The sequence below is a fragment of the Plectropomus leopardus genome, chromosome 3 (assembly GCF_008729295.1).
Source record: "Plectropomus leopardus isolate mb chromosome 3, YSFRI_Pleo_2.0, whole genome shotgun sequence".
Classification (NCBI taxonomy): Eukaryota; Metazoa; Chordata; class Actinopteri; order Perciformes; family Serranidae; genus Plectropomus; species Plectropomus leopardus.
Genome location: NC_056465.1, coordinates 23,423,088 through 23,447,072, shown reverse-complemented (window position 1 = coordinate 23,447,072; position 23,985 = coordinate 23,423,088). Strand labels below are relative to the sequence as shown.

General features: G+C 40.1%; 1 protein-coding gene across 1 annotated transcript in view; it reads right to left on the bottom strand.

Annotated features, from left to right (window-relative positions):
* faf1 (Fas (TNFRSF6) associated factor 1) overlaps window positions 1–23,985 on the bottom strand; it is an 83,737-nt gene that overhangs the window by 45,624 nt on the left and 14,128 nt on the right. Inside the window, exons 7-8 of the mRNA XM_042480971.1 lie at window positions 14,749–14,854; window positions 8,098–8,184 (exon numbers count right to left, since the gene is read on the bottom strand). Coding sequence (XP_042336905.1) covers window positions 8,098–8,184; window positions 14,749–14,854 — 193 coding nt within the window. The remainder of the gene's footprint in view (window positions 1–8,097; window positions 8,185–14,748; window positions 14,855–23,985) is intronic.

Below are 23,985 nucleotides of genomic sequence, written 5' to 3'. Positions count from 1 at the left end.
TTTTGCCCGACACCTATCCGCAAGTAGAAATAGTGTAGAAATCAAGAGACAGGCCCACCCCATCCGTCTCTCTAAAACTCTGACCAAAAATCCAATTAACAGTAAACTAAGCAGTGCTGATCAAATATAAATCAATACTATGTTACTGCTTTGCCAACTGATCGGCTCAAATGTTTTCAGAATCATCTTCAGCTCTTTATATAATAGTAAAAGAGATTTTCTTGCTGGCCGGTCACAATTGTTTCACACGTCCAAGTTGGCATTATGTCACCCACCAGCGAAAACCAAAACCCAAAATATCTGCAATTTTGTGGGCGACCTCTAGATCACCTGGTAGTGTGTGCCCCATTTGGCCGCAGCTTCTGCAGCGACCTGGGTTCGATTCTGGCCTGAGCCCTTTGCTGCGTGCGGTTCCCCCTTTTCTCTCCCACCTGTCCTGTCTTTATTAAGCTCGACTACGCACAAAAGAAAAATTATTAGAAAAAAAGGAATTGCATCTTTCTAATTCATAGACACCCTAGTTTTATTTTAAAGCTCTTTCCAGCAATGAAATACTTCTTTAATACATGATAGGGAGATGGAAGCCAAACAAGAAGATAGACCAGGTGTGCCCAACCCTTTAACACCTCCTGCTTTCCTTGTTTCAGGCTCCTTTGAGCCTTACTGAAGGTATATGCCTGTCCTGATTAGTGTCTGGGGTCCTGCGCAGTGTGTGTAATGTAAACACACATGCAAACAAATGCAAATACAGAGCTGGAGGCTAAGGTAGGCACAAACAAATGACTGTCGGATCAGTGGGATGCTTAACAGACACAACCATTTCTGTGAAATGTGAGCCTCGCAGAATGCATAAAAACAATTGGAAGAAATAGAAAATGAGACTAACTTTGTGCTGAATGTCACCTGAAGGCAGACGATTGCACAAGGGAGGGGGGCTCTACCTGGGCTTACTGCTGAGCCCCGTTGCTACGGAAACCACCTGGCCCCCCTTAATAAATCCTCGGTTTAATAGGCCCCTATCAGGTAGAGGAGGATTCCATTAATGCCAGCTGGGAACTGGAGGGAGGTGCTGGCCTACAAGGCAAGGCACCTCAGAGGCTCCGCAGCATTAATACATTAGCAAACACCATGAAACACTGCATAAATGTCAGCAATTACTGGCTAGAAGGAAGGATGGGTGGTGGTGGGGGCTGAAGAGATGAGGGGATGTAATAAGGATGTCCCACCGGCTGTCAATCACTCCAACAGGTGTGGAGGAAAGACTGCCAGTCAAAACAGCTCCAATGAGATGAGGCCTGTCTGGAAGCTGTATTGTTTAGGCGAAGAAATAGGAGAGAAGGACACAGAAGAGGCAGCGGAAGAAGCTCAGTCAGCGTATTTCAAACAGCACAGGAAGTTAATGTCCTGTTAGCCCCTCAAATCAACTGTTGCCAAAACCTGTCATAATCTTAAGCACTGCTCAGAAACAGCTTTGCCAAAGCCACAAGAATCAAGAGGAATTTGAAGGCAGAGCCAGATCATGATATTCGCAAATAATGCTGGAGTATTTGTTTTAATCTACTGAATTCCATCAAGTTTTTAACAACAGCAAAGTCCAACAAGTTTCGTTTTTTTTCTGATGGGGGACTTTTCCAGCCCTATCAACATTTTTGTGATGCAGTAAACCCAATGACAAAAGACATGCTAAAAACAAACACACAAAAAAGACTGACAGTATGCTTCTCCACATGATCCTCTAACTGACTACTCAAGAAAATACTGCAAACTGTGTTATAATAAATCTATGAGGACCATCAGAATCATGGCACCTGAAAACATATTCAAGAAATATTCAAAAATTGGATATGTGAACAAAAATGGAATACAATCTTGTATGGTTTGTTTTGGGGTTTTTTTTAGAGGCAATCTCACACTCTTGGTAGAGTGTGCACCACAAATAGGCTGAATCCTCTATGGGATGACTTGAGGCCCTGTACTGCATGTAATCACATTTGAGGGTTGCACTGTAGGAGTTGATGAGGATTAAAAAAACGTCATGGAGCAGAGAAAAATTATTGCTACAGTTAATGCGGGTTTTTTTGTTTGTTTGTTTGTTTGTTTTTTGTTGTTCTTTTAACATTTTTTTATTTCTATTCTCTACATTAACACTGACAAATACTTCAAAGCAGTACTAGAACCAGGTCAAGACCATCTGCCTGCTCGAAATGAGCATCACCTCACGTTGCTACTGCTTCAGTTAAACTTTGTGCCACTTCCTTTTACACTAAACTTCCTTGGTCTAACATAACATACAATAACACAGTGCACTGAATGAACTGATCTGTTGTCCAGTGCTACTTGAGTATTATCCACCCTGATCCAATTTCAACTCTCCATAAGACCTTGAACGATTCAGAGCACAATAAACAATGAAACACATTGAGTGGACAGTATCAGGGAGGGTGACGTAACGCCTAACTACTAGTTTCCCTGAAAGGTGAGAATTTCTTTCTGACAAAATAATTTCCTATTCTCCAACAATACATAAACAAACAATGCCACCACTCAAATATCTCTACAAAACAACTGACGGTTGGAATAGAGACTCTGACCAAGTAGATCCATTAGATGCCTGCAAACACATTTTTTATAACTTCACTTTGACTGTATGATGCAGAAACTGTAGCGACCAACCTGTCTGAGAAATAAAGAACAAGAAACTAGCAGTTCAACTGCTAGAGGATCCATTCAGCTGCAACTACACTGGTATTGTCTGTTTGTGCTGGGTATTGCCTTAAAAATGTTTCAGTACTGTTGCCAAGACAATATTGCAGTTTCCATTTCAATACCAAAATAAAACATGCATTTAATAGTCTCTAAAACATGTTTTCCATTGAAAAAAATAGTTTTTTCTACTAAAACCTAACATCAGCAAATTCCTTAATATTACGTCAGTGTTGCAAGCCAAGAACTTTACTTAAATGAAATACAATATTTCATAAAAACTGATCAAATCAGGACATGTATGACCTAAACCAGTCCCTGGCACATTTTTTACGGATATTTCATATTATATACAATGCTTAACAATAACAACAGCTGATTATCTGTACAATTAACCCAAATACTGAATGCAATTTGCGTAAAACAAGCAATTTGGATGAGTTTTGAGCAGATTATTTCCAATGAATATTGCTTCAGAGATTAGTTAACTACATATTTTTTGGAACAATCTATGCAATTCTCTGTCTTTATTATAGATGTTTAAATTTTGCAACAGTCATCTATACTTTATAGGTTTATTTTCTGATAAATTCATTTTCCTGACACTATTGTTCTATAAGCCATTTGGGTTTTTTAATTGTACTTTTCTAAAGGAGAAGAATGATAAGCAGAGAGTGAAGGCTCTGTGATTAGCACTATAGTTTGTGTTTAGTTCTTTACCATGCCCTCATCCAGTGAGATTTTTTAAGTTTAAATCTAGAATAATCATCTAACATTTAATGATAACAAAATAATTTACTTTTCTTCACAGAAATAAAAGAAATAAATGAAAAATGACATATTAGCCTTCAGAATAAATTAAGGGGAAAAAAAACCATTTTTTTTACATTCCTTAACATGAAGAAGGCCTTGCAACCCCCTGTAAAGGCTTGGCCAAGGTTGGGAACCATAAGGAAAAAAATTACAAATCATTCAATGGCAATTTTAAATATGATATCTGCAAATTCTGATCCAACAGACACAATTCTGTTGAAACCTATTAAGTATTGCAATCCAATACCGAGTCCTTAAGACCCAGTAAGCCCTGGTGTGCTTTATAAATCAGGCACATTGACAGTACAACAAACAGAACAGTGACACAAGTGTCACTTCTATTCTGCTGTATTGTTGTTATGCTCAGCATTATAATAACTTATGTTTCTTATCATAAAGGTCCAGTGTTGTTGAAGAACTGAAACGTCTCATGTGTGCCAAGCATGTAGGGGAACTACGGTGGTTGATGCGAAAACATACAACCTTATCTATAAACAGTATTTGATTTGTCCGTTCTGGCTACTGTAGAACATCAAGGCAGACTCAATGGAAGAGGGCCTACTCTGTATGTAGATATAAACGGCTCATTCAAAAATTCAAAAATGCCTATTTTCAGGTGATTATACACTAATGGTAACACAGTTTTGAATATTAAATACCATTTCTGCCAGTTAATTCACCCAAATCCTGCACACTGAACCTTTAAATGAAAATATGCGCAAAGAGCACACACAAATACAAACAGGCAAACACAGTTATATCACACACTTAGAGGCAAAGCAGAGTTAAGTAGTAATCGATTCCACTGAAAGTGGGCTAGTGTGCGAAGCTAAACGTAATCTGGGGCCTCTGGCTGTCGTGTTTATTGGCCCAAACCCCTGGAGATGAGACTGGGCTAATGAGCTAGACACTAACACTGGCTCCCTACCCACCTGCTAGGCCAGCCAAGCCTTGGGCTTTCTCTGTTAATACCTTCAGACGTTTCAATAAGAGGGCTGTGGCTAGAGCAGAGGCCATTATTGCACTTCTGTCTCTGTGCTTTTTAATATCTCCTTATCCAAGAAACACAGACGCTGAAGATGTGTGTTAGCCAGGTGCCAACCGGGCCTATGATGCCTCAATGAGCTGCAATCTATTCATGACCCCTGGCGATCATATCCGCGGCTACCTAGGGGTCCAAGCTGAGGTTCACTGATAACCACAATGCAGATCACATAAAAACACATCAAACTATTTTTACTTTGTCTTCACTTATCTTAACATTACATTGAGATTGTTAAGGCTTGCTTGAGGATGAAATTCACAAACTTGCGTGCAGTTCTGTTTTAAGTGATAAGATCACATATTTTTGCAAATGAATGCAAAACAACACATTGATATTATGTGAGTATCTTGATATAAGATCTTAGATTTTGGATATTGTAATATCATAAGTGTTGTATTTCCTGGTTTCCTGGAATGCTATAGCCAGTATTAACTAAAACAAGGAAAATGGATCACATTACCCTACTGCTTAAGTCACTACACTGGCTACCTGTATCTTTTCGAATTGATTTTAAGGTTCTTTTACTTGTTTATAAAGCTTGAAATGGCCTTGTCACTCCATATATCAAACATTTTCTTTAGTTTTATGTTCCCGCCAGATCACTGAGGTCTTCTACTGCTTTACCTTAAAAAGTACCGGTGAAAGTGCTTTCTGTTTTTATGCCCCTGAACTGTGAACTTCACTGCCTCTTGATATTAGAATGGCAAGTTTACTCTGTATTTTTAAAAGTAAATTCAAGAGCTATCTTTTTAATCTGGCTGTTAAATTTGGAGTAACATTAAGGTCTTCACTAAGCTTTACTCATTTATTTTATCCCAGCTGCTTATTTTTATTCTGTTTTATTTCTTTGTTTTTATTGTTGTTCAGTGAACTTTTAGTTACCTTTTTTTTGTTAGTTTTGTTTTGTTTACTTTTTTAATATTTTATTGTCTTTCTGTTGTAATTTTCTAATCTTGCAAAACATTATGTATAGTTGATTGTGTTATGCTTTAAACTGTATCTGTGTTATTTCAATTTTGCCTGTGAAGCTCTTGGGGATGCATATTATTTTTTTAACAATCTCATTTAGTAAATATTTTGTGAAAGCACCATTAGTCAATCCAACAATATGGTTGCAATATAAATATAGAGGTATTAAGTCAAATATATTTTGATATTTGATTTTCTTGCTCAGTCCGAAATGATAAATATTTAAAAATGCTTTAAATTACCTTAAAATGTTTTTAAGTATATTTATTTGACAAATGTTTAAAATTGTAGAATATATTTTTTTCTACACTGATTCCTAACAGTTAGTGAAATAATTTTCGATTATGAAATTCATGTATCGATCATAGATTTTTGACATGTTAATTTAGTTGCAAATTATCTTTGATCATAAATAAAAGATCATAAATAAAATAAATTTAAAGCTGAATGAATATTTTAAAACTTCGTGTTGAAAAATTGTCCCTATTCCTTTCTGTTTTCACATCACAAATTCTTGGTTTAATTTACTGCAGTTGGACAAACCAACATCCTGAACACAAATTTTAGAAATACATGTCTGTGGTCAATTCTCTTCCCCGTGTAAACAGGAAGATCATAAAGCACACGCTGCATGTTTTTGTTGCAAACAGGAAAAGACAGTTATTTGGTGATGATACACAAGCGCAGCACTGAGGTCAACCATGGCACCACATGCCCACAATGTGCCTTCAGATTTAAGAAGATTTGTATTTCTGTTGCAATCCCAGGCTGTTTACTGATCACATAACTGGATGTCTACAAAGATAATGCTAACAATGATAAATCTTCATCGTAGCTGTATGGTTTGTTTGGTGGTTACCAGCTTTACAATTGCACGCTCTGAGCTGTAATGGAACAAAATAAGACAAACAATCTCCTGTGGTGAAAGGACACATAACCTTTTGTCCTTTGCCCTTTTAGGCACATTAATGGTGTAATGTATTTGCTTTCACAGTTTATCTTAAATCTTTGAGTCCTAAAAACAGGTGCAGTTATTGTTCATTCACTTTGAGTACTTGAAACATGAAAAATGGGCGAAATATAGAATAGACTGTATCAAACAAAACTCTGTATATAGAAAAAAGCCTTCCCTTATTAATCACAAATGTGCACGACCACGAATAAAGAACAGGAGTTGTGTAGTTGCTACAGTAGATCCAGTTCTGACGGGAGAGGAATGATAACACTTAAAAAGAATAGAAACAAAGTCAATACCAATACTTCAAACCAAACAACAATCACACAGATCGAAAAGGAAAACGTTAGCTAGGGGTTAACACAAGAATGTGTGTACAACGGCTCCTCAATGTAGCATGATAAACCATCCCATACAATTAGCATGGGAACACATGGGCTGTCAAAGAAGGGGTGAGACAAAAGGGGTCAGAGGTTCCTCAAGGTTCTGTATGAGGGCCGCTTCTGATCAGCTTGACTGTGTGCAGGGTGAATGGCTGGGAAGAGCGACCCTGGGACAGGAGAGGTCAGCGGGACTCAATGATGTGAGCTTTAATGTCCACAGATAGGGGACACAGGATGGGAACCATCTTTGACATCTTAATTAGCTCCAACATCTTACTCTCATGCCTCTGACAGATGGTTTCAGGATGGATTACTGAGTGTGGAACAGTTTCCACTATTAGAACTACAATAACATAAATCAATTATCAGTGAGGCATGGGCTTTAATTAGGGCTAATCTTTTTTTAAGTTTATGTTTATTGGGCAAAGATAAATAAATACACATTCTGGTTGTTAGTACAATTTTCCTTTTAAATTCTACTGTATAGGAATCCAAAACTTAGTCTGTATGGATTTCCTATACGTCCCTATTCCTCTCCTCCCCACTGCATTCAAACTTCAACCCTACTTTTATCCACACCCACAGTTAAATATACACCCCTATCATCTCGACCCTCATCCACTGCCCTCATCGACTAATCACTACTCTAGGACAGAACCATCCACACACGTTTTTAAAAGACTATTATCGATCCAATAAAATAGAAAAAAAATCAACAAAACAACAAGCACGACAAACAAATAATGAAAATCATACACACCGTGAATAATATAAAAACTATAACCCTTCCTTTAGAAGGTGCAGTTTCCCAGTACATCTCCACAAAGCTACTTACAAAATTAATTGTTAAAACGCAAAAGTTTCCCAAGCATGCCTGGCTCCATGCTTCTCCCATCACTTCTAGCCAAGGACACCATTGGTCAGTAAATTGTGCATTTTGCCGTCTTAGCATGACGGTTATTTTAATTCTTTTAACTACTGACTGCCGTGTGTTATAGGTTAGAGGGTCCCTTTTAAGCCATTTAATTGTTCTGGCTTTTTTTAAATTATTTTTGAGAGGGCTGTCTTGGATCCAAGAAACCGTGATGGCAACTTATAGGCAGATTTTACAGTTAAAAGGAAAGTGACGATAGATGTAGATTTTTCCTGTAGAACTGCTATAGTACATCTGGGTGACAAATGTTATATTTGTGATTGTGTTTTTGTGTGGTTTGTACAGAGCTTCTTACAGAGTCATCAGACGCTGACGCGGGCCATCCTTCCCACTGTTGATGCCGGACTGGGATGTTAGTCAAGTCTGAAATGTTCCTTTTCACCTGTAGATGTAAAATGGAGATAAAATGTTTAGTATCATTCAAAGCACACAAAAAATACTTGCACAACATCAGTGATACAAATTGATAAAAATACAAGAACATTACTAATAGTTTAACTATAGATCTCCACTAAGAATTTCAGGTTTATAAATATACTCCTTACGTCCTGCCATTATAAAGTAATATTAAATCTGGAAGTGGAAACTACAACTTATTTAGCAATAAATACAATGTTATAAATTACAGCCAGGGCTACATCAAAGCATCCTCCATTCAACCGCGTGAGGAAAAAGTAGGATGAAGGCAGAGGAGAAGGAGGAGATGAGTCAAAAGGAGGCAGGAGGAGAAAAAAATAAAAAAAGACAGCCAGTGTTATCAGCATTCTTCAGATGCCATAGCTAATGCCCAGCAACAACAGCCCCACGCTCTGAAATGAACAGTATTTCTCTTTTCCCATTCATGCGCGGACGCTGTATCTGCATCACTTAATAACATTCCGTGCTTTTAAACAGTTAGCAGCCAGCAGCGCCTGTCCCATCGAGCGCCGTGTTACACCGTCCAGTGGGTTGTTGGTTTAAAGCCCTAACGCCAGCCTGATGTGCGCCAGCCGAAGGTGATCAAAGCCCAGTCGGCGTCTGAGCGCTGGCGGCCGTGGATTCTAGTGCATTTGTTCAGCAGAATTCTGCCCCTCAGGCCTGCAGGGCTGGACACTGATGCTGAGAAAACTGTCAATTGTGGAGCAAAGATCCCTCCACACACGGGTCAAATCCTGTCTTTGTAAAAAGCACTGAAGAGAGATGGATCCTTGGGCATATGCAGGGCTGCTGGTCATGGAGGTGGAAACTTAAATACGCTACAAACACAAAGTCAAAGCCAATGTGAGGCAAAGCAGGAAAGCAGCTGCAAAACACTGCAGTAAGAAGACTGCGGGGCAGACTTTGCCCGGGCGCTTTCACCTAAATACTACACTTTGCATCTGTATATGTACTTGTGTGGGTGTCCAAAAGCACAAACAAACCATGGGCTGCTTGCACAAATAATTATATTGAAATCTGAATTCATCCCTTCATCAAGGCAACAGTAAATATTCTTTATAAGTTAAAAAATCTCTCAAAGAACTTCTATTTTATTTGTGCTGGGCCTGGCACAGCAAAGCAATTTGCAGTACAAACAAGCTGAGAAACAAATAAAAGAACAATAATAACGGAGTGGCACAGTCCATCCTTTGTCTTTCTATCGTAAATCCCACACCACACTGCCCGGTGCCTATCCTTATGAAGAGAAGCTATGGCCAGGATAGCAGACTGGGGTCAGAGCGGGTGGCCAGTGTTATTACAGAGTGTAATATCTATGTTTGACCAGCCGGACTACAGGGATTTGACTGACCGGCTGGCCAGCCGATGAATAGAGGGGAAAAGGGAGGAAAGGAGCGGCATAAACACTAGTAATGAAGAGGCTGCAGTCAGAGGTTAAAGCAGCATCAGAGAAACAACAAACTAACGCCCACCACAGAGAGAATGAAGGTGAGAGGTGGAGGAGGAGAGTGGAGACAGACAGTGAAAGGCACCTGGCAGAGGACAACCTGATCTCAACACCAAAAAAAAAAAAAACACAGCTACACACCAGGCCACCTGAAACTACACAACCAGCACAATCGGCAGGCAGTCACTCACACAGGCCTCTTCTGACCATGAAAAGTATGATGCTATTATGAGAATCTGATGCAACAACAAAAACAGCACAGCGCCTTGCCCTCACTCTTCCAGGTAGACCAAGTTTTTGTTACAGCCCTCAGTTACAAAGCATTGCATGCGTTGGCCATAGCAGCCAGAATACAAGAAGCAATACTGTCTAATGCTGCCCCCTGTCTGCCACAACAGCCATCTCTGCTTAGACTGCAACAAATTAAAGCAATCATATTTCATCTGTATTTTTACAAAGCAAATTTGACCCAAAATTACTAGCTACATATTGTTTGACTGAAAACAATGTAATGATGTTGGAAATGCCATTATTTGGTTTTATTTCCACCCAATTATCAGAATATTTTGTGACATTTGTCTTGTGTTCCAGGATGTAGATGTTCCACATAAATACAAAACACAACATTTAACCAAACAACAAGACCATAATGCAAATGCTGAATATTAAATCAGATATTAAAGACGACACATTTCTATAATTTAATCACGTCCTTTGAAAATAGGTGTTCAATCAAAGTACACTGGAGGCTATTTAGAACCCAGTTTGCAGTTTGACAGACTTACAGTCCCGGCATATGGGACTCTAAATCTTCTGTGTGATATCAGATATTTAAAAAAAAAATGGAGGGGTCAGTCGTAATTTTACAAGACAGAGACAACAATCTTTTGGTGTATGCAGTCTGAAAACTTGACTTAAGCATCTGAATCACAGTCTTTAAGCAGATCTATATTAGTTGTATAGCTTAATAAACAACACATCACCTATGTTGAAAAGTGTCTTTCAACCCTGACTTGGACGCACAGTAGCTAAAATGTTAAGGAAATGTCTTTAAGTAGTAGCAAATACAGCGCTGCTGATTTGTGTGTTGCTGTTCGTGTTGAGATGAGGCCGCGGTGTACGAGCCAGTTATACACAACATTAGCTATAGCCTGGCAGCGGTGCTGAGCTGCTGGGCAATACGCCTCACGGCAAAATTAATGATCCAATCATTGTAAATGCCAATTGCCTGTAATCCCTGGCTGGAAGCAAATCAAAGAAAAGGAAAGGTTTCCGTTAAACAGTCACAAGCTCTCTCTCTCTCTCTTGCTTTCTTTCTTCATCTCCCCTAGGCACCAGATGCCTTTCTTTCATTCCTTTTTCGAACCAACCTTCCTTTTCTCAGCTCTGTAGCCCTGTCTGCATTTGGGTCCTATATGTCCCCCAGCTGCGGAGTGGAGATGGGGCCCTGGCCCAGCCCCGGGGGGCAGTAGAGGAGGGAAATCCCCAGGACAACTGGTCTGGTCACGGACAACCCAAAACCAGCAGCCATCCCTATTCTACCCTCTACTTCCCTGGCAAACATTTGCTCTCCAGCTTAGCTCAGAAGCTAGCCAGCAACTTACCCCCACACTCTTGTCTGGTAATGCCAATCAGAGTCTACACAGCCCTGTGCTCTAGAGATGGAGAAGAAAGAAGGAAGAGAAGGGACACTGGGAGAGTGAGAGATGGAGAATGAAGGAATAGAAAGGGAGGGGCAAGGGCAGCTCCCTGAGAGCCACAAGGCAAAGCCAGAGCCTTTGGCAAAGACAAACAAGAAGACAGGACTCTATCCCTATTGATATGCACAAGCAGGGACCATCGGCTAGTCTTCAGCTAAGACAAAAGGGAGAATGGCGAGAGAAAGGTGCTCTGTAGTGGAGTCCATATGTGTCTGTGAGTGGACACAGTATGAGCAGAAAGGGGAGTCAGGCTGGCTGAATATGCTGTTACTTCTTTGTTGCATTCTTAAGTCTTCTTGCGATGACAGAAATACACTCCTCCAATTGTTTGTGTCCTTTGTTATTGTATTTATCTAAAAATTTCACAACGTAACTCCTCATTTTTACTATGAGCATCACAAATTACTCCAAAGCACTTTCGCCGAGATCATCCATAACTAATATTTGACTACAGGTGCACCTGTAGCTCTCCACACTGCCTCCTGAATCACTCCCTACATAGTGTGTACACATGGTTTAATGACATATCATTTCCTGACACATTACAGTAATGAAAACAAGGAGAGACGCCTGTTTCCTGGCTAAAGAGTAAATATATAAAGAGCATGGTCAACATGGGGCAAACAGAGTCCAGATCTTTGGAGGTTAAAGTTCTGGGCCTCATTTTCACTGCAGGGGGCCTTGAGATGCCTAAAGACAAGCATGCGTAAGGAAAAGACCGTGACATGGAGGCCTGTTTAAGCCCACATTGTCCCTTTTCCATCCCCTATGGCCTCTTACAGCACCCCCACCAAGCCAACAGTCCTTTGCCTCCTTTCTGTGTCCATGGTTCCCCCCTCCCACACCGCAGGGACCCCTCCCCAGTGTTTGTAATCCCAGCAGAAACACTTAAGGTTCACAGTGGGTGCTCATCAAAACCATCTGCCTGAGAAGAGGGTGAGAGAGAAAGAGAGAGATGAGGGAGGCGAAAAAGGAAAGAACGAAGGGAGGAGAAGCGAGCTGCCTCCTCCAGTTCAGATGTTGGTTGTACTAATCTGTTCAATTAGCACCATTACAAGCCCTGCTAGTAGCCTGATTATTATTAGTGTAATCTTCGCCCGCACCGAGGAGCCCGGGGCTGCAGTCAGCATAGAAGTTAGGAAAAACAACTTTCACTGCAGCTGGAGAGTAAATAATTAGCTGGAAGCAAAAAACAAAAAACACAAAAAAAAAAACGAAAACAGAAAATTAAAAACTGCCACAGGAATGAAAATGGCTAAATATTGATATTTTCATTCCATTATAATTGGTGCTAACATATGATGGCAATGATGACTTAAAAGGAAGGGATTTTTTAAACCTGGACCTTATTTATCCATGTTTTTGTGTCTAAATGAGACAATAGCTGTTTTTAAGTTGGTCGAGCCTCGAGAGAGAAACCGCTGCAGCGAGCACCAGTGAGGCAAATTGTTATTAAAAGTGCCTGACAACGTAACAGTGTGTGTGCCCAAGTCTTGCAAGAAGAGTCTGGTTCTAAATATTATCCACATCAACTAAATATAAACTTTTTTAAAACATGGGAAAACCTGCTAAAATAGGCCTAGACTGCTTTCCCACTGCTGGTGGACCAGAGCTGTGCACATGGTTCTGCAGCAGATGAGTATGCCTTGAGTGTGTGTGTTTTTTCTAGTGTGTCACGTTCAAAGTCATGAACAGGCCGGAAAACAGGTTAGTAAACAGTAGAAACCAACATGGAGGACAGAGAAAATGCTATGGTAGTTACTTCTTATTTATATCTCTTACTTATTCAGTCTCTCTTTAAAACTTGGTACAAACTAAAATTGAAATGATGTACTGCTTGGACTAAGATGGGCGGTAGTTTGTAGGGGCCTGCCACTGCATATGTCTCCGATTTCGCTTGCAAAGGAACTAAAATTAGTGCCTTCACTCAGGTTACATCGAAGCCAACTGGAGCCAGAGCCGATAAATACCTGTGCTGATTGTGACCTTTCCCATTACATCAAAAAGACAGATGTTAGCAGGATTTAGTGGGCTTTTTTGTGCAGTAGGAAAGGGGCTTTTTCAGCCATGACATTGAAAATATTTTAGATGACGCTAAACTACACTTTCTGTACTCCAACACATCAAACTCGTCTTGGCACTCTGCAACTCTCAGTAACATTTTCACAGTTTTTTTCCTGCAACACGTCACCTCCTATGAGACTCAAAACAAGACTTGAGTAAGACTTTGTCACAAGAACAAACAAACCACATCAGTGAAGGAAAAACTTTTCATTGCTCTGTAGAGTCTTTTCCCAAACATTTCCAGACATAATATCAATATGAGCATGTCAGCAGTTAAAAACAAACGCTTTTAGTGGACGTAACTGCTGGTGTGAACATGCCGCAAATGGTTATATTGCAGCCTGTTCCGTCACTAAGGCTGCCACAGTCTCACTAAGTACTGCACCAACTTCAAAAACTGTTGTCTCCACTTGACACTTGAAGACGAAAACATGAAATAACTGGATCCAGATTGAAAAATAATGACATTTCCCTTTTTTATGTGAGGTAAAATGAACAGTGAATTATCTCCTCTACCTGAGGACCTCTTTGGGGAGCTTATTTCCCCTCACCTGTGACAGCAAGCTACCCACTGTGAATAACAAATGATGCCTGCTCAGGTCTCCCTCTGCACAGGGGGTTAGAGCAGGACAGTACAGGCAGTGATATGTGTAAGTGTGTGTGTGTGTGTGTGTGTGTGTGTGTGTGTAGGGGAGTGCTGATCTAAAATCACATGGGGCCAAACATTGATAGACACATACACCCTCGCTCATCTACATAGGCAAGCAAGCACTCATATTTCATGCTCTAATCCATTTGCAGATGTAATAGTAATAACGGGTGGACAGCGGGTGGACTGCCTTCACACTGGGTCCAGTATAAGTTACTATAAATATTTCATAGGCTGATGAATCTACTGTTTAGTTTCAGATGGGGAAAATGAATAGACTCTGTCTCTTTCCATTGCTCCCGCATGCCTAAATCAAACAATGTTCAGTATTTAAAGCCCCTCCTAGACTGCTGAGAGAGGGAGAAGGACGCAGCGTAGGGAGTGGGGAGAAAAAGAGGGGGCTGTGCCAGACCGCAGCTGTGAGAGTAATTATGTGCTCGGAAATGTGATCATTTGTGATGAATAATGAATCGATGGCTGAGATAGACTAGCAATGTTTGGCAAATGGAATGAAAGCTGTGTTATGGGAAACTGAAATCAGGTACAATAATATTATGTATGTGAGAGTCTGAGGGTGTGTTACTGAGAGCTTGTGTGTGTGTCTGGGCATATAAAGTGACTCTCTGATGGCTTGTATGGTCTGTTTCTGCATGCATGCTGGTGTCATACCTCCTGTATGGTTCTAGACCCGGGGAAGTTGAGACTGTAGTCCCTCTGGGCCTCACGGTGGCTGATGACCAGCAGAAAGTTCTGGTTTAAGGACTCTTGAAGACCACTAAATGAGAAGGGAAAAAATAAAAATTAAGAAAACAGTTAGAAATAGGGATGAGCACAGCAGGAGATTAAAAATAATACAAACAGAAAAGGAGGCGAAAATAGGCGAGGCAGAATAATGAAGCAAGAGAAAGAAGGGATAAGGACACAGAAAAACAAACATTATCACTTAGAACCACTCAGTCAAGTTAAGGGCAAGCTGAAACTTGTCAACTAGTGGTAACCTGCTGGCCCGCAGGGGGGTGGGTGCCTCCTCTGGGGGCGAGTCGCCCACTTCACTGATTGTGTCTTAACAAGCCTGGCCAGAGCTGCACTCAGCACAGCAGGCTACCACAGCTATGACCACCTGCACAGTAACAGCATGAGTCCATCAATCTGCAAACCTGGCAGCTATTATGAAACAAACCCAGGAGAGCCTTCAGCACCTCTCTAACTACAAGCACTAAAGATACCCTAAAAGTAATTTTTTTACTACAGTACATACAGTAGCACAAAACTGTACCACCAAACTGACCACACCTGCAGAGTTTGGTTTAATGACCATCACCAATGACTCAACAAGGACTGCTCCAAGTGCTGAGATTTCTGCCTTTTTCTTCCCATTATGGTCCTGAACTAACCCACATGTCCTAAAGAATAACAAAAACTTCACATGCAGCATGCTGTCGAACAAAAGTAAACATGAAGGCCACTGAAGTGAGTATGGTTTCATGTATAAGTTGATGTGCAGTGGAAGCCAAAGAATTGTAAGCAGATCATAACGAGGACCAGGAGAAAGTGAGGCAAATTTGTAATTATGGCTTTTTGTGAAGCAATGGCTGCCACTTCTTTATGAAGGGTGTGTTTGGATGCAGAGTTGGAGCCAGGAGAGGGAGGTTTGTGACATGAATGGCTCCACTGAAACAGATTTCATTTAAAATTTCACAATGTCAACGGCTTCTTTTAACCACACCTGACAGCACCTCTCAACAAGACTCTCTCTGCGAGTCACTCACTTCAAGCGAGGGATGTAAAAGTAGCGTGAATCCTCGTATGGCTGTTCAGACTGAGGTTGTGCTGCAAAAAATCGGTATCTGATTCAAGGCCACATATGAAAGTGGCCTAAATCGGAATTGAAAAGATCAGATTGCATGGGATCTGCGCTATTCGCAGTGTTTGAAAAAACAGATCTGAGTTACATAGGAGCAAAAACTAAACAAAAAAACTGCAAATCATATTCCAGATGTAAGGGAACAAGCTGGTTTTCTGCAGAACCCAGCAAAAATATATTTTAATATATATTTTCAGTGAAAATTTATTGTAAAAATTCCCATTCCCGCTGAAATCGAGACTCATATCGCAATTGCAATGTCAAAATAATCACAATATGTTTGTTTTTAAGTAATGCAGTCCTATATTGGACAAACGACTACATTGATTCTCAATTCAAAACACAAGAGCCATTATTGTGCATCATGATACACTACCTCTTCAGCAGATGCTGCTGGATTACGGCTGTATTACTGCTGTACTTCCCTGCCTCTGTCTAGCTTCTGAAACATGACTGTATGGTGATTATAGTCATATCAATTACAAGTCATATCAGTTCATATCAATTACAGGCTACTGTAAGCTGTGCCAGACACCTGAAGATGATTCTATGATTGTAATGCTCCTAATCTAAGCTACAATCTCAACCTGCATTAGGTGTAACATGCTGAAACATTTTTCCATTTAAACAGAAATCCATAGTATTACAGCATGGAAGTAAAACAATAAGAAAACTGACAGTTAAACAGAGTAGAGAAAGACACTCAGAACAGGACTGTTGATAAAACCAACATAAAATTATGGCCATTTTATCTCACCTCACAAACATTTTTTTCCTACAATTTAATATATTTTAATCTTAACAACATGCTAAAAATGTGATAATTCAAATTATTTTCCCAATGGCATAAACAGCATTCACTGGTGGGCAAAAAAAAGACCGATGCAAGCTGTTCATGGGTGACCAATGGTCTCAGATGTCCACACTCTCACAGTGGATGACATATGCTGATTACACTGTGGGCAGGGACCTGACAGTACAGACACGATCTGTCCAAAGAAGCCCTGAAGGGTCAGACTTTCTGGACCGGCAACACAGCTCACTCAGCAGCTTACAGCTGTGACAGAGACGCCATGAGTGACGCAGACACTTTGTGTGCTTCACGTAGAGAGGAGGAGGTGGGGGAATCAACTTTTGGAAGCTTCATTTACAATAAGCTGTGAGGTTAAGTAGCGTTTTGAGCAAACGCTGGGTCTGTGCGGCTGAATATCAATGGGAGGCTTAAGGGCCGAAGCAGGCACTTAATCAGGGCTCAGAACCCAAGGAGAGGAGGAAGAGTTGAGAGAAAGAGAGGGATGGGGGAATTAATATGTAGCGCACACATTAATTATGCAATCACACCCTTAATCTGCGCAGATCTGGACGAGCTTATGTTAACAGAAGCTCAAATTTACTGTAATGACAGCATATTTACATTGACTAAAACTACGAAATCAATATGTAAATGTAATGTTTGTTGTAGCTAACTGGGGAAGATTGGAAATGTGTGGAGTGGGAAGGATGGATGCATATGTAATAGGGCTGAGCAGAAGGATGTGTGTGCATGTGTGTGTGAGAGAGTAAGTGTGAGTGGAAAAGAGCGAGAGAGAGAGAGAGAGAGAGAGAGAGAGAGAGAGAGAGAGAGAGAGAGAGAGAGAAATGGAAGGGGTAGGGACACATAAATAAGGATCTAGCTAATATCATGATTATGTTTGGACACAGTCCCGAGCTACTGCTGGCAGGCAGCTAGACTCCTAAATAGACAGAGATAGAGGGTAAACTGAGTGGAAGTGTTACTCTGTCCTTCCAAGCAAAGAAGGAACATCTTATCAGTCATTTATGGCAGACCGACGAGCCATTTGGTGCGTGTGTGGGTGGAGTTCTGTTCAAGATTTACTCTGAAAAAGCGGATCACTCGTTGTGCTCTATAGTACAAATATAGCTACTCAAAATATCAAATGGACTCAGAGGGGAAAAATGTCCCATCTGTCTAAAGAGGCCTGCTGGTTCATATATAAACAAAGCACCCATGTTTCAAGTCTAACATCCCTTAGTCTCGACTGTTTTCACCACTGATGTTCTCAAAGCAGCCGTCTTCTTATAAAAGCAGGATCTTCAAGCAGCGCAAGGTTGAAATGTGGATGTCTAAGTGTTTGCTTCTGCCTTCAGAGGTCTCTTCCTCACTCAACACACACACTCGTGACATCCAGGTCGGCCTGCAACATCTCTGGAGGTACTTGACATGGCATAAGGGTGCCGGAAGGAAAATGTCATTTAACTTTATGGACAGAGAAAATGGAGCGTTTTGCAGGGGAGAAGAGCAGGCTAAACAGATTGGTTTCATTCTGAGGTAAGCCCATCGCCTAAGCTGTGAGTCCCCGCGGCACAGAGCAGACTCTAGACCTTATTAAACTAGCACTGCCAGACACTGACACACACACACAGACACACTCACATACACAAACTGTGGCATGTGCCTGCAAAACACAAATACCCGTACACACACATTCTCCCCAACCTGTCACACAATGACACATACTCACTACCATCATGCGCATTTCATCTGCTCAGAGACGCACATAAAAACACACTGACCAGGAGAGGACATGCTGACGGACCATGTTGCCTCTAACAGGTACAGAGGAGGTCATGAAGAACACACAAGGTCTTCTTACCTCTTCCACATTTTGCATCCACAACAAAGCAGAAGGATGCGAAACCGTTGAGGCTCTGCTCTGTTCTGGTCTGCCATCTCGTCCCAAAGTTAATCAGCATGCTAATTGTTAGAAATGTCACATCAGGGCTGCTTTAGCTAACAAGTTAGCTATCTTACCTACAGCATCTGTGAATCTGCTACCGGATAGCTGACGCACAGAGGGAGAGGTGGAGGAGGTGCAATAAAAACACACAAAACCTAATGAATCATTTTTGCAATTTCAAATTTCTTTTGAGAGTTCAAATTAAAATAACCTTTCCTTGGCAAACACCCTTCCTGAGAGCTGAGCGGAGAATAAACGAGGAAGGAAACAGGCTCCATTGAAATATTCATCAGGCCCTCATCATTTATGCAAGAGATTAGGTCCTCCTCGACACCCTCTTGTATTCACAGGCAGTCATCAACATGGCCACAGAGAGAAACCTTCTTCAGACGGGGCTTTGACACCGTAGTACTAACTGCACGTCACATCACTAACTAAATAACTACCTGAGATGGATTGGTGCTCACAAGAAAATCTCCCAAAGCCTCAAGATTTATTTCTAATCAAACAAGACAACTAAGAGGAGTTTACTCAGTGGGATCATAATGACAGTGCAGCACTATTTAATCAGTCGGTTTGATTTAGGTGTGTGCGCCGCATGAGCCAAGCTCTACAAAGTAATTGCCAGGGATATTACCATTTACGGGACATTTGCATTTTTACTCAGCAACAATATGAAGCAAATAAACACTGTGAAATTAAATTTGGGTAGATAACTGTTTTTTTCAGACTGCAACTACAAACTAGCAATAGTTTAGTTTAGGTAACAGTGGTAGTTTTATTTACAGTCAAGATCTTGGACAATAGCATTTGTGGCCACAACACTGCCTTTACTAACAGTAGTAACAATAAATACACAGTTTTGGTGAACGATTAGTTATTTCTCATAGTTTGATTACAGAATTACCTACAGTGACATTTGAATCCTATAGGCTCAACTGCAGTTGCGCAAATTTGGTTCTTTATCACTGTTAAGAAGATTTTGCAAAACTAATCAGAAATTGTGTTGCCTTTTCTGCCACTTTCCTATAACTTAAATGAGGTTAAACTTAATTATGGGAACCTGTGTGAAAAATTAAGATCTTCTTCTTCTTCGCTGTCAATATTTAATACAAAAAAGCAGCTCTTTTTGCAACTGTGTTCTCACCATGAAAAACCACAGAAAAACTGTGATCTTTGTGAGACAGTAAAATCATGTTTGAACAAACTTTACTTGGATGTATAAGGAAGACATCAACACCAAAAACACTAGCTCATGCAGAAATTTGAAGCCGACATCATTGTCAGCCGCATGTGTGAAACAGCTTTAGAGTGTTCAACATGCCTTCCACTTAAAAGTCCAGTGTGAAGGATATGGAGGGATAAATTTGCAGAAATGGAGTTTAATATAAATTGTATGTTTTCTTTAGTGTATAACCACCTGAAATAAGAATAGTTATGTTTTTCTTAACTAAGAATGAGCCATTTATATGTACATAGGGAGCGGGTCCTTGCTTATGGAGATCTCAGTGTTGCACTGTCATGTTTCATATCAGCCAGCATAGTTAGAAGCCCATTTGCAACGAATGGCGTCCTAGATACACTGATTTATAACATGCTACTGCTTTATTTGTTTTGGAGAGGTAACAACCTCTGCAGGTAATCTGACTCCGGTAAAAACCTCATTAGCATGAACACTGAAGCAATGAACACTGAAGAAACCATTGCCTCTGCAGTACTCCTAACTGCTGCTCCGTCGCTATGGCCTCTCTCCCCCTCCTTTAGCTGCAACCTCTTTAGCTCAGACTGATTGATGTAAAACGCATCACTTCCTGTACACCAGTGCTGAGAAGTAGCCACAGACATCAGAGCTCTGGTATACTGTGAAATACAGAGAGCTTTCCCTGGCAGTGATAGGCTCAATAAGCAGTGTGTGAACTCATTTGGCAAAGGCTTGAATGTAACAGATGTTCATTTAGACGTAGTAAGTCCTGATCTCCAGCTTTAAAAGGCATCCGCACCACAGCCTGTCTATTAGAGATATGTCTTCAATTGCAAGTACAGATTTAAGGAGTCATACTGCCAAACTGTGAAATACTGTGAGAAAATACGTGTAACAGGTGCTACTTTAAGCAATACTGAGAGTGGGAAAAAATTTTAAAATACTGCAATTGTTAGCTGCTTAAGTACACAAAAAACTGATTTTAAGGAAGAATTTTACATTTGTGATTAATATGTGGGGATGTAATATGCGCACAATCATTCGATTTGTCAATAGCTTGTTTTCACTAATACTTAATCAGATAAATGTACTTTATCAAGACACTTCAGTACCTTGTTGGTATTGCGGTAATGATGTGCAGCCTTTACTGGCACTGAGTTCTGTCTACTGCAACAAATTTGCACACACTGCACACAAATTGCACTTGCTGTGGATTTACGGTGTGACCACAGTTTATTTTTACGGCAAGCTAACAGCTTGTCTGGTCCCGCTACAGGGGACAGCTCCCCCTCTTCACTGTGATCTGTCACCTATCCTCTCCCAGTGCGACAGCAGGGTCACCATACACACACATTCATACACAAATGCATGTGCATACACACAGAAGCCCACCCGCTCCATTCAGCCCCAACTGTCCCCCACCAAAATAGCTGACAAAGAATAATGAGCTCCTGACACCCAAAATGATATCGATAACACTTGGAGAAATGGCAACGGCGCTGCTAAAAAGACACAGCAGTAAGTGTGGGAGTGAGAAGACGAGGAGAGGGAGGGAAGACTGGGGAGATGAGGGCCATTAGCTGCCAACACAATATAACTACCACTTAGCCTGACTAGCAGGCAATGAGGCAAACTGCCAAATGACTTCTTTTACAAGTGTTCTTGTGACATGTGGATGCCTGCTTGGCTGCTCACATGAGGAAATGTGGGGAGAGTTACTATTTTATTTTGAATTCACTGTCAACAAATAAACATATGTGAGGCTATAAGCAACTCTGGCTAGGAAAGGCAATGTATCTTTGAGAAGTATGACTGAAAATTGTCAAAACGTATGTTATTATGATCCTATTGTACTGTAATTGTATATTATATTAACCTGGTAATCATTAAAATATGCTTAAAACTCTTAAAATGACATGCAAACATACCAGAGTCACTTTACATTTCGTTAAGAAACAAATATTGTTAATGCGTCACGTATAAAACACATCTTTTTTTAACGTCCTTTTTATTTAAGAAAACAAATAATATTAAAAAGCCAGGCTTTTTCATTGACATGAAATGGAATTATAAGTTTTAATATTACATGCCAATGCTTCAGTCAGATCTTTTGCGTTTGTTGAGGTTGGTACATACGCAGCCCACTTTTGCAGTCTTTTTTTTACTGTTGATTGCCTGGCAGTCTATTCGGATGCTGCTGGCCATGATATTCACAACTACCCCAATGATGGAAATTCACCAAAATCTACTTATTGTGTTTTCTATCATGATTTGTGAAGAATTTGTATATTGTCCAATCCCCAGCATACACATTCCCAAACAGAGAAAGTCCAAACATAGAAGCACCCTGAGCATCTTTTAAAATCATATCTTCAGACCATTGTTGTCTTTAACAAAATTTATAAAATCACTGACAAAAACATATACTACATAGTAATGGAGAAATAAGAATAACTACTAATTAAATAATCCATTATACCTTAATTTTCAGGCTTTTGATACAAAGTCAGCAAACTTCAAAATCAAATTTGATCAACTGTACAGAATATTTCAGGGTGGTGTCAAATCTGCAAATCTTAAATGACTTGTAAATCACTGATCCTACAAATCTCCCAGCTGAGTCAACAATAAGCCCAACTTCAACCACAGAAGTCCTAAACGCATCAAGAGAAAAACGGTCGACATGTTGTGCAGGTCAGACTAAACAAATGAAATCATATCATCAACATGAAATAAAATAACCAGTTTAATATCACCCAAGCATGTGCTTAACTTGAGTTCCCCAATCTTTGGAGCTAGGTCAATTATAAATATTGCAAAAGTGTTGCAGAGACGATATCCCCTTGTTTTTCTCTAAAAGGTTTACCAAACTACTCACTGACCATAACATTAATTTCAACTCAGACAAGTGGGCAACGATACAAGGTCTAGATTGTTTATAAAATCTGCCATATACTGCCACTTTCATGAATTTACAGACAAACAAATCTCTACTAATCAACTCAAAGTCTCATGAAAGTCAGCAAGAGATGCAAGAGCCTTTATCAGTTCTAGTTCTCATAAAAGTTTCGACTGAATATATACGATTGATGCAAGCATATTTCCATCTAAATTCAGAATACTGCATCATTTCTAAATGCATGACCTTGTTCTTAGTACGTATATTAAAATACAATTTGTGAGCTGTACTCAGAAGGCTGATGACCCCATAGTTAATTAATATTCTGGGGTCACTTTTCAATGAAATTGGACCAGGTATAACATTGGACTTGTACCGTGCTGACAGGATTATATTCCAGACATGACATAGAAGAGGAGCTCTAAAAGGCAAGGACACTTTAAAGCTTTATTTGCAATACCTTCTATTTCAGATGCTTTTTTTCAGTTTTGCTTTGTCTAAAACCTTTTAAATTCCTCTGTAACAACGTCTCAAATCAGAAATGTATTAAGGGCTACAGCCGACTCAATTTTGTAGCACTGACATCACTGAAAAAGGCATCATGAAAGTCAGGTGAAATATGGCTTTCTGATAATAAATCTACCAAGTCTTTTTACCATTTTCCATTCTAACTTTTTTCTTGGTTGTTTCAGTGCCACGATTATTTAATATAATTTCTAAAGGAATTTTCAACTTCTTAAGACCCAATTTATTTATTCATTTCCAGAAATGTTGTTGGTGGTCCCTTTGTAAATGACCTAGTCGTAGTGCTTGTCCTCTTTTACAGAGTCGTACGTACAAAAAGTAAAGTTTGATTCTATTTTTTCCTAAATTGCAGACTTATCAATGAGTCCTTATATTTTAGGAATTCCCTTAATGAATTTTTGGTTCAGCTGTCAAATTTGGCTTAGTCCTACTCGTTGACACACTCATACATACACGCAGAGAAGTATGTCAATCATTCATTTATCTATTTTTACCAGTCCAATGCTCTTATCATCAAATTAAAAAAAAATTAAGGATCTCCTTGGTCACGCTACAATATGCAGGTGAAATGAGAGGAGAAATATGACGATGTTTACCTGACACTGACGAAAGGAAAACCACATGTTCAGCCGGCACCTGTGATTGTATTACTGCTTTGGCTTTACACTCAACAGCCTGA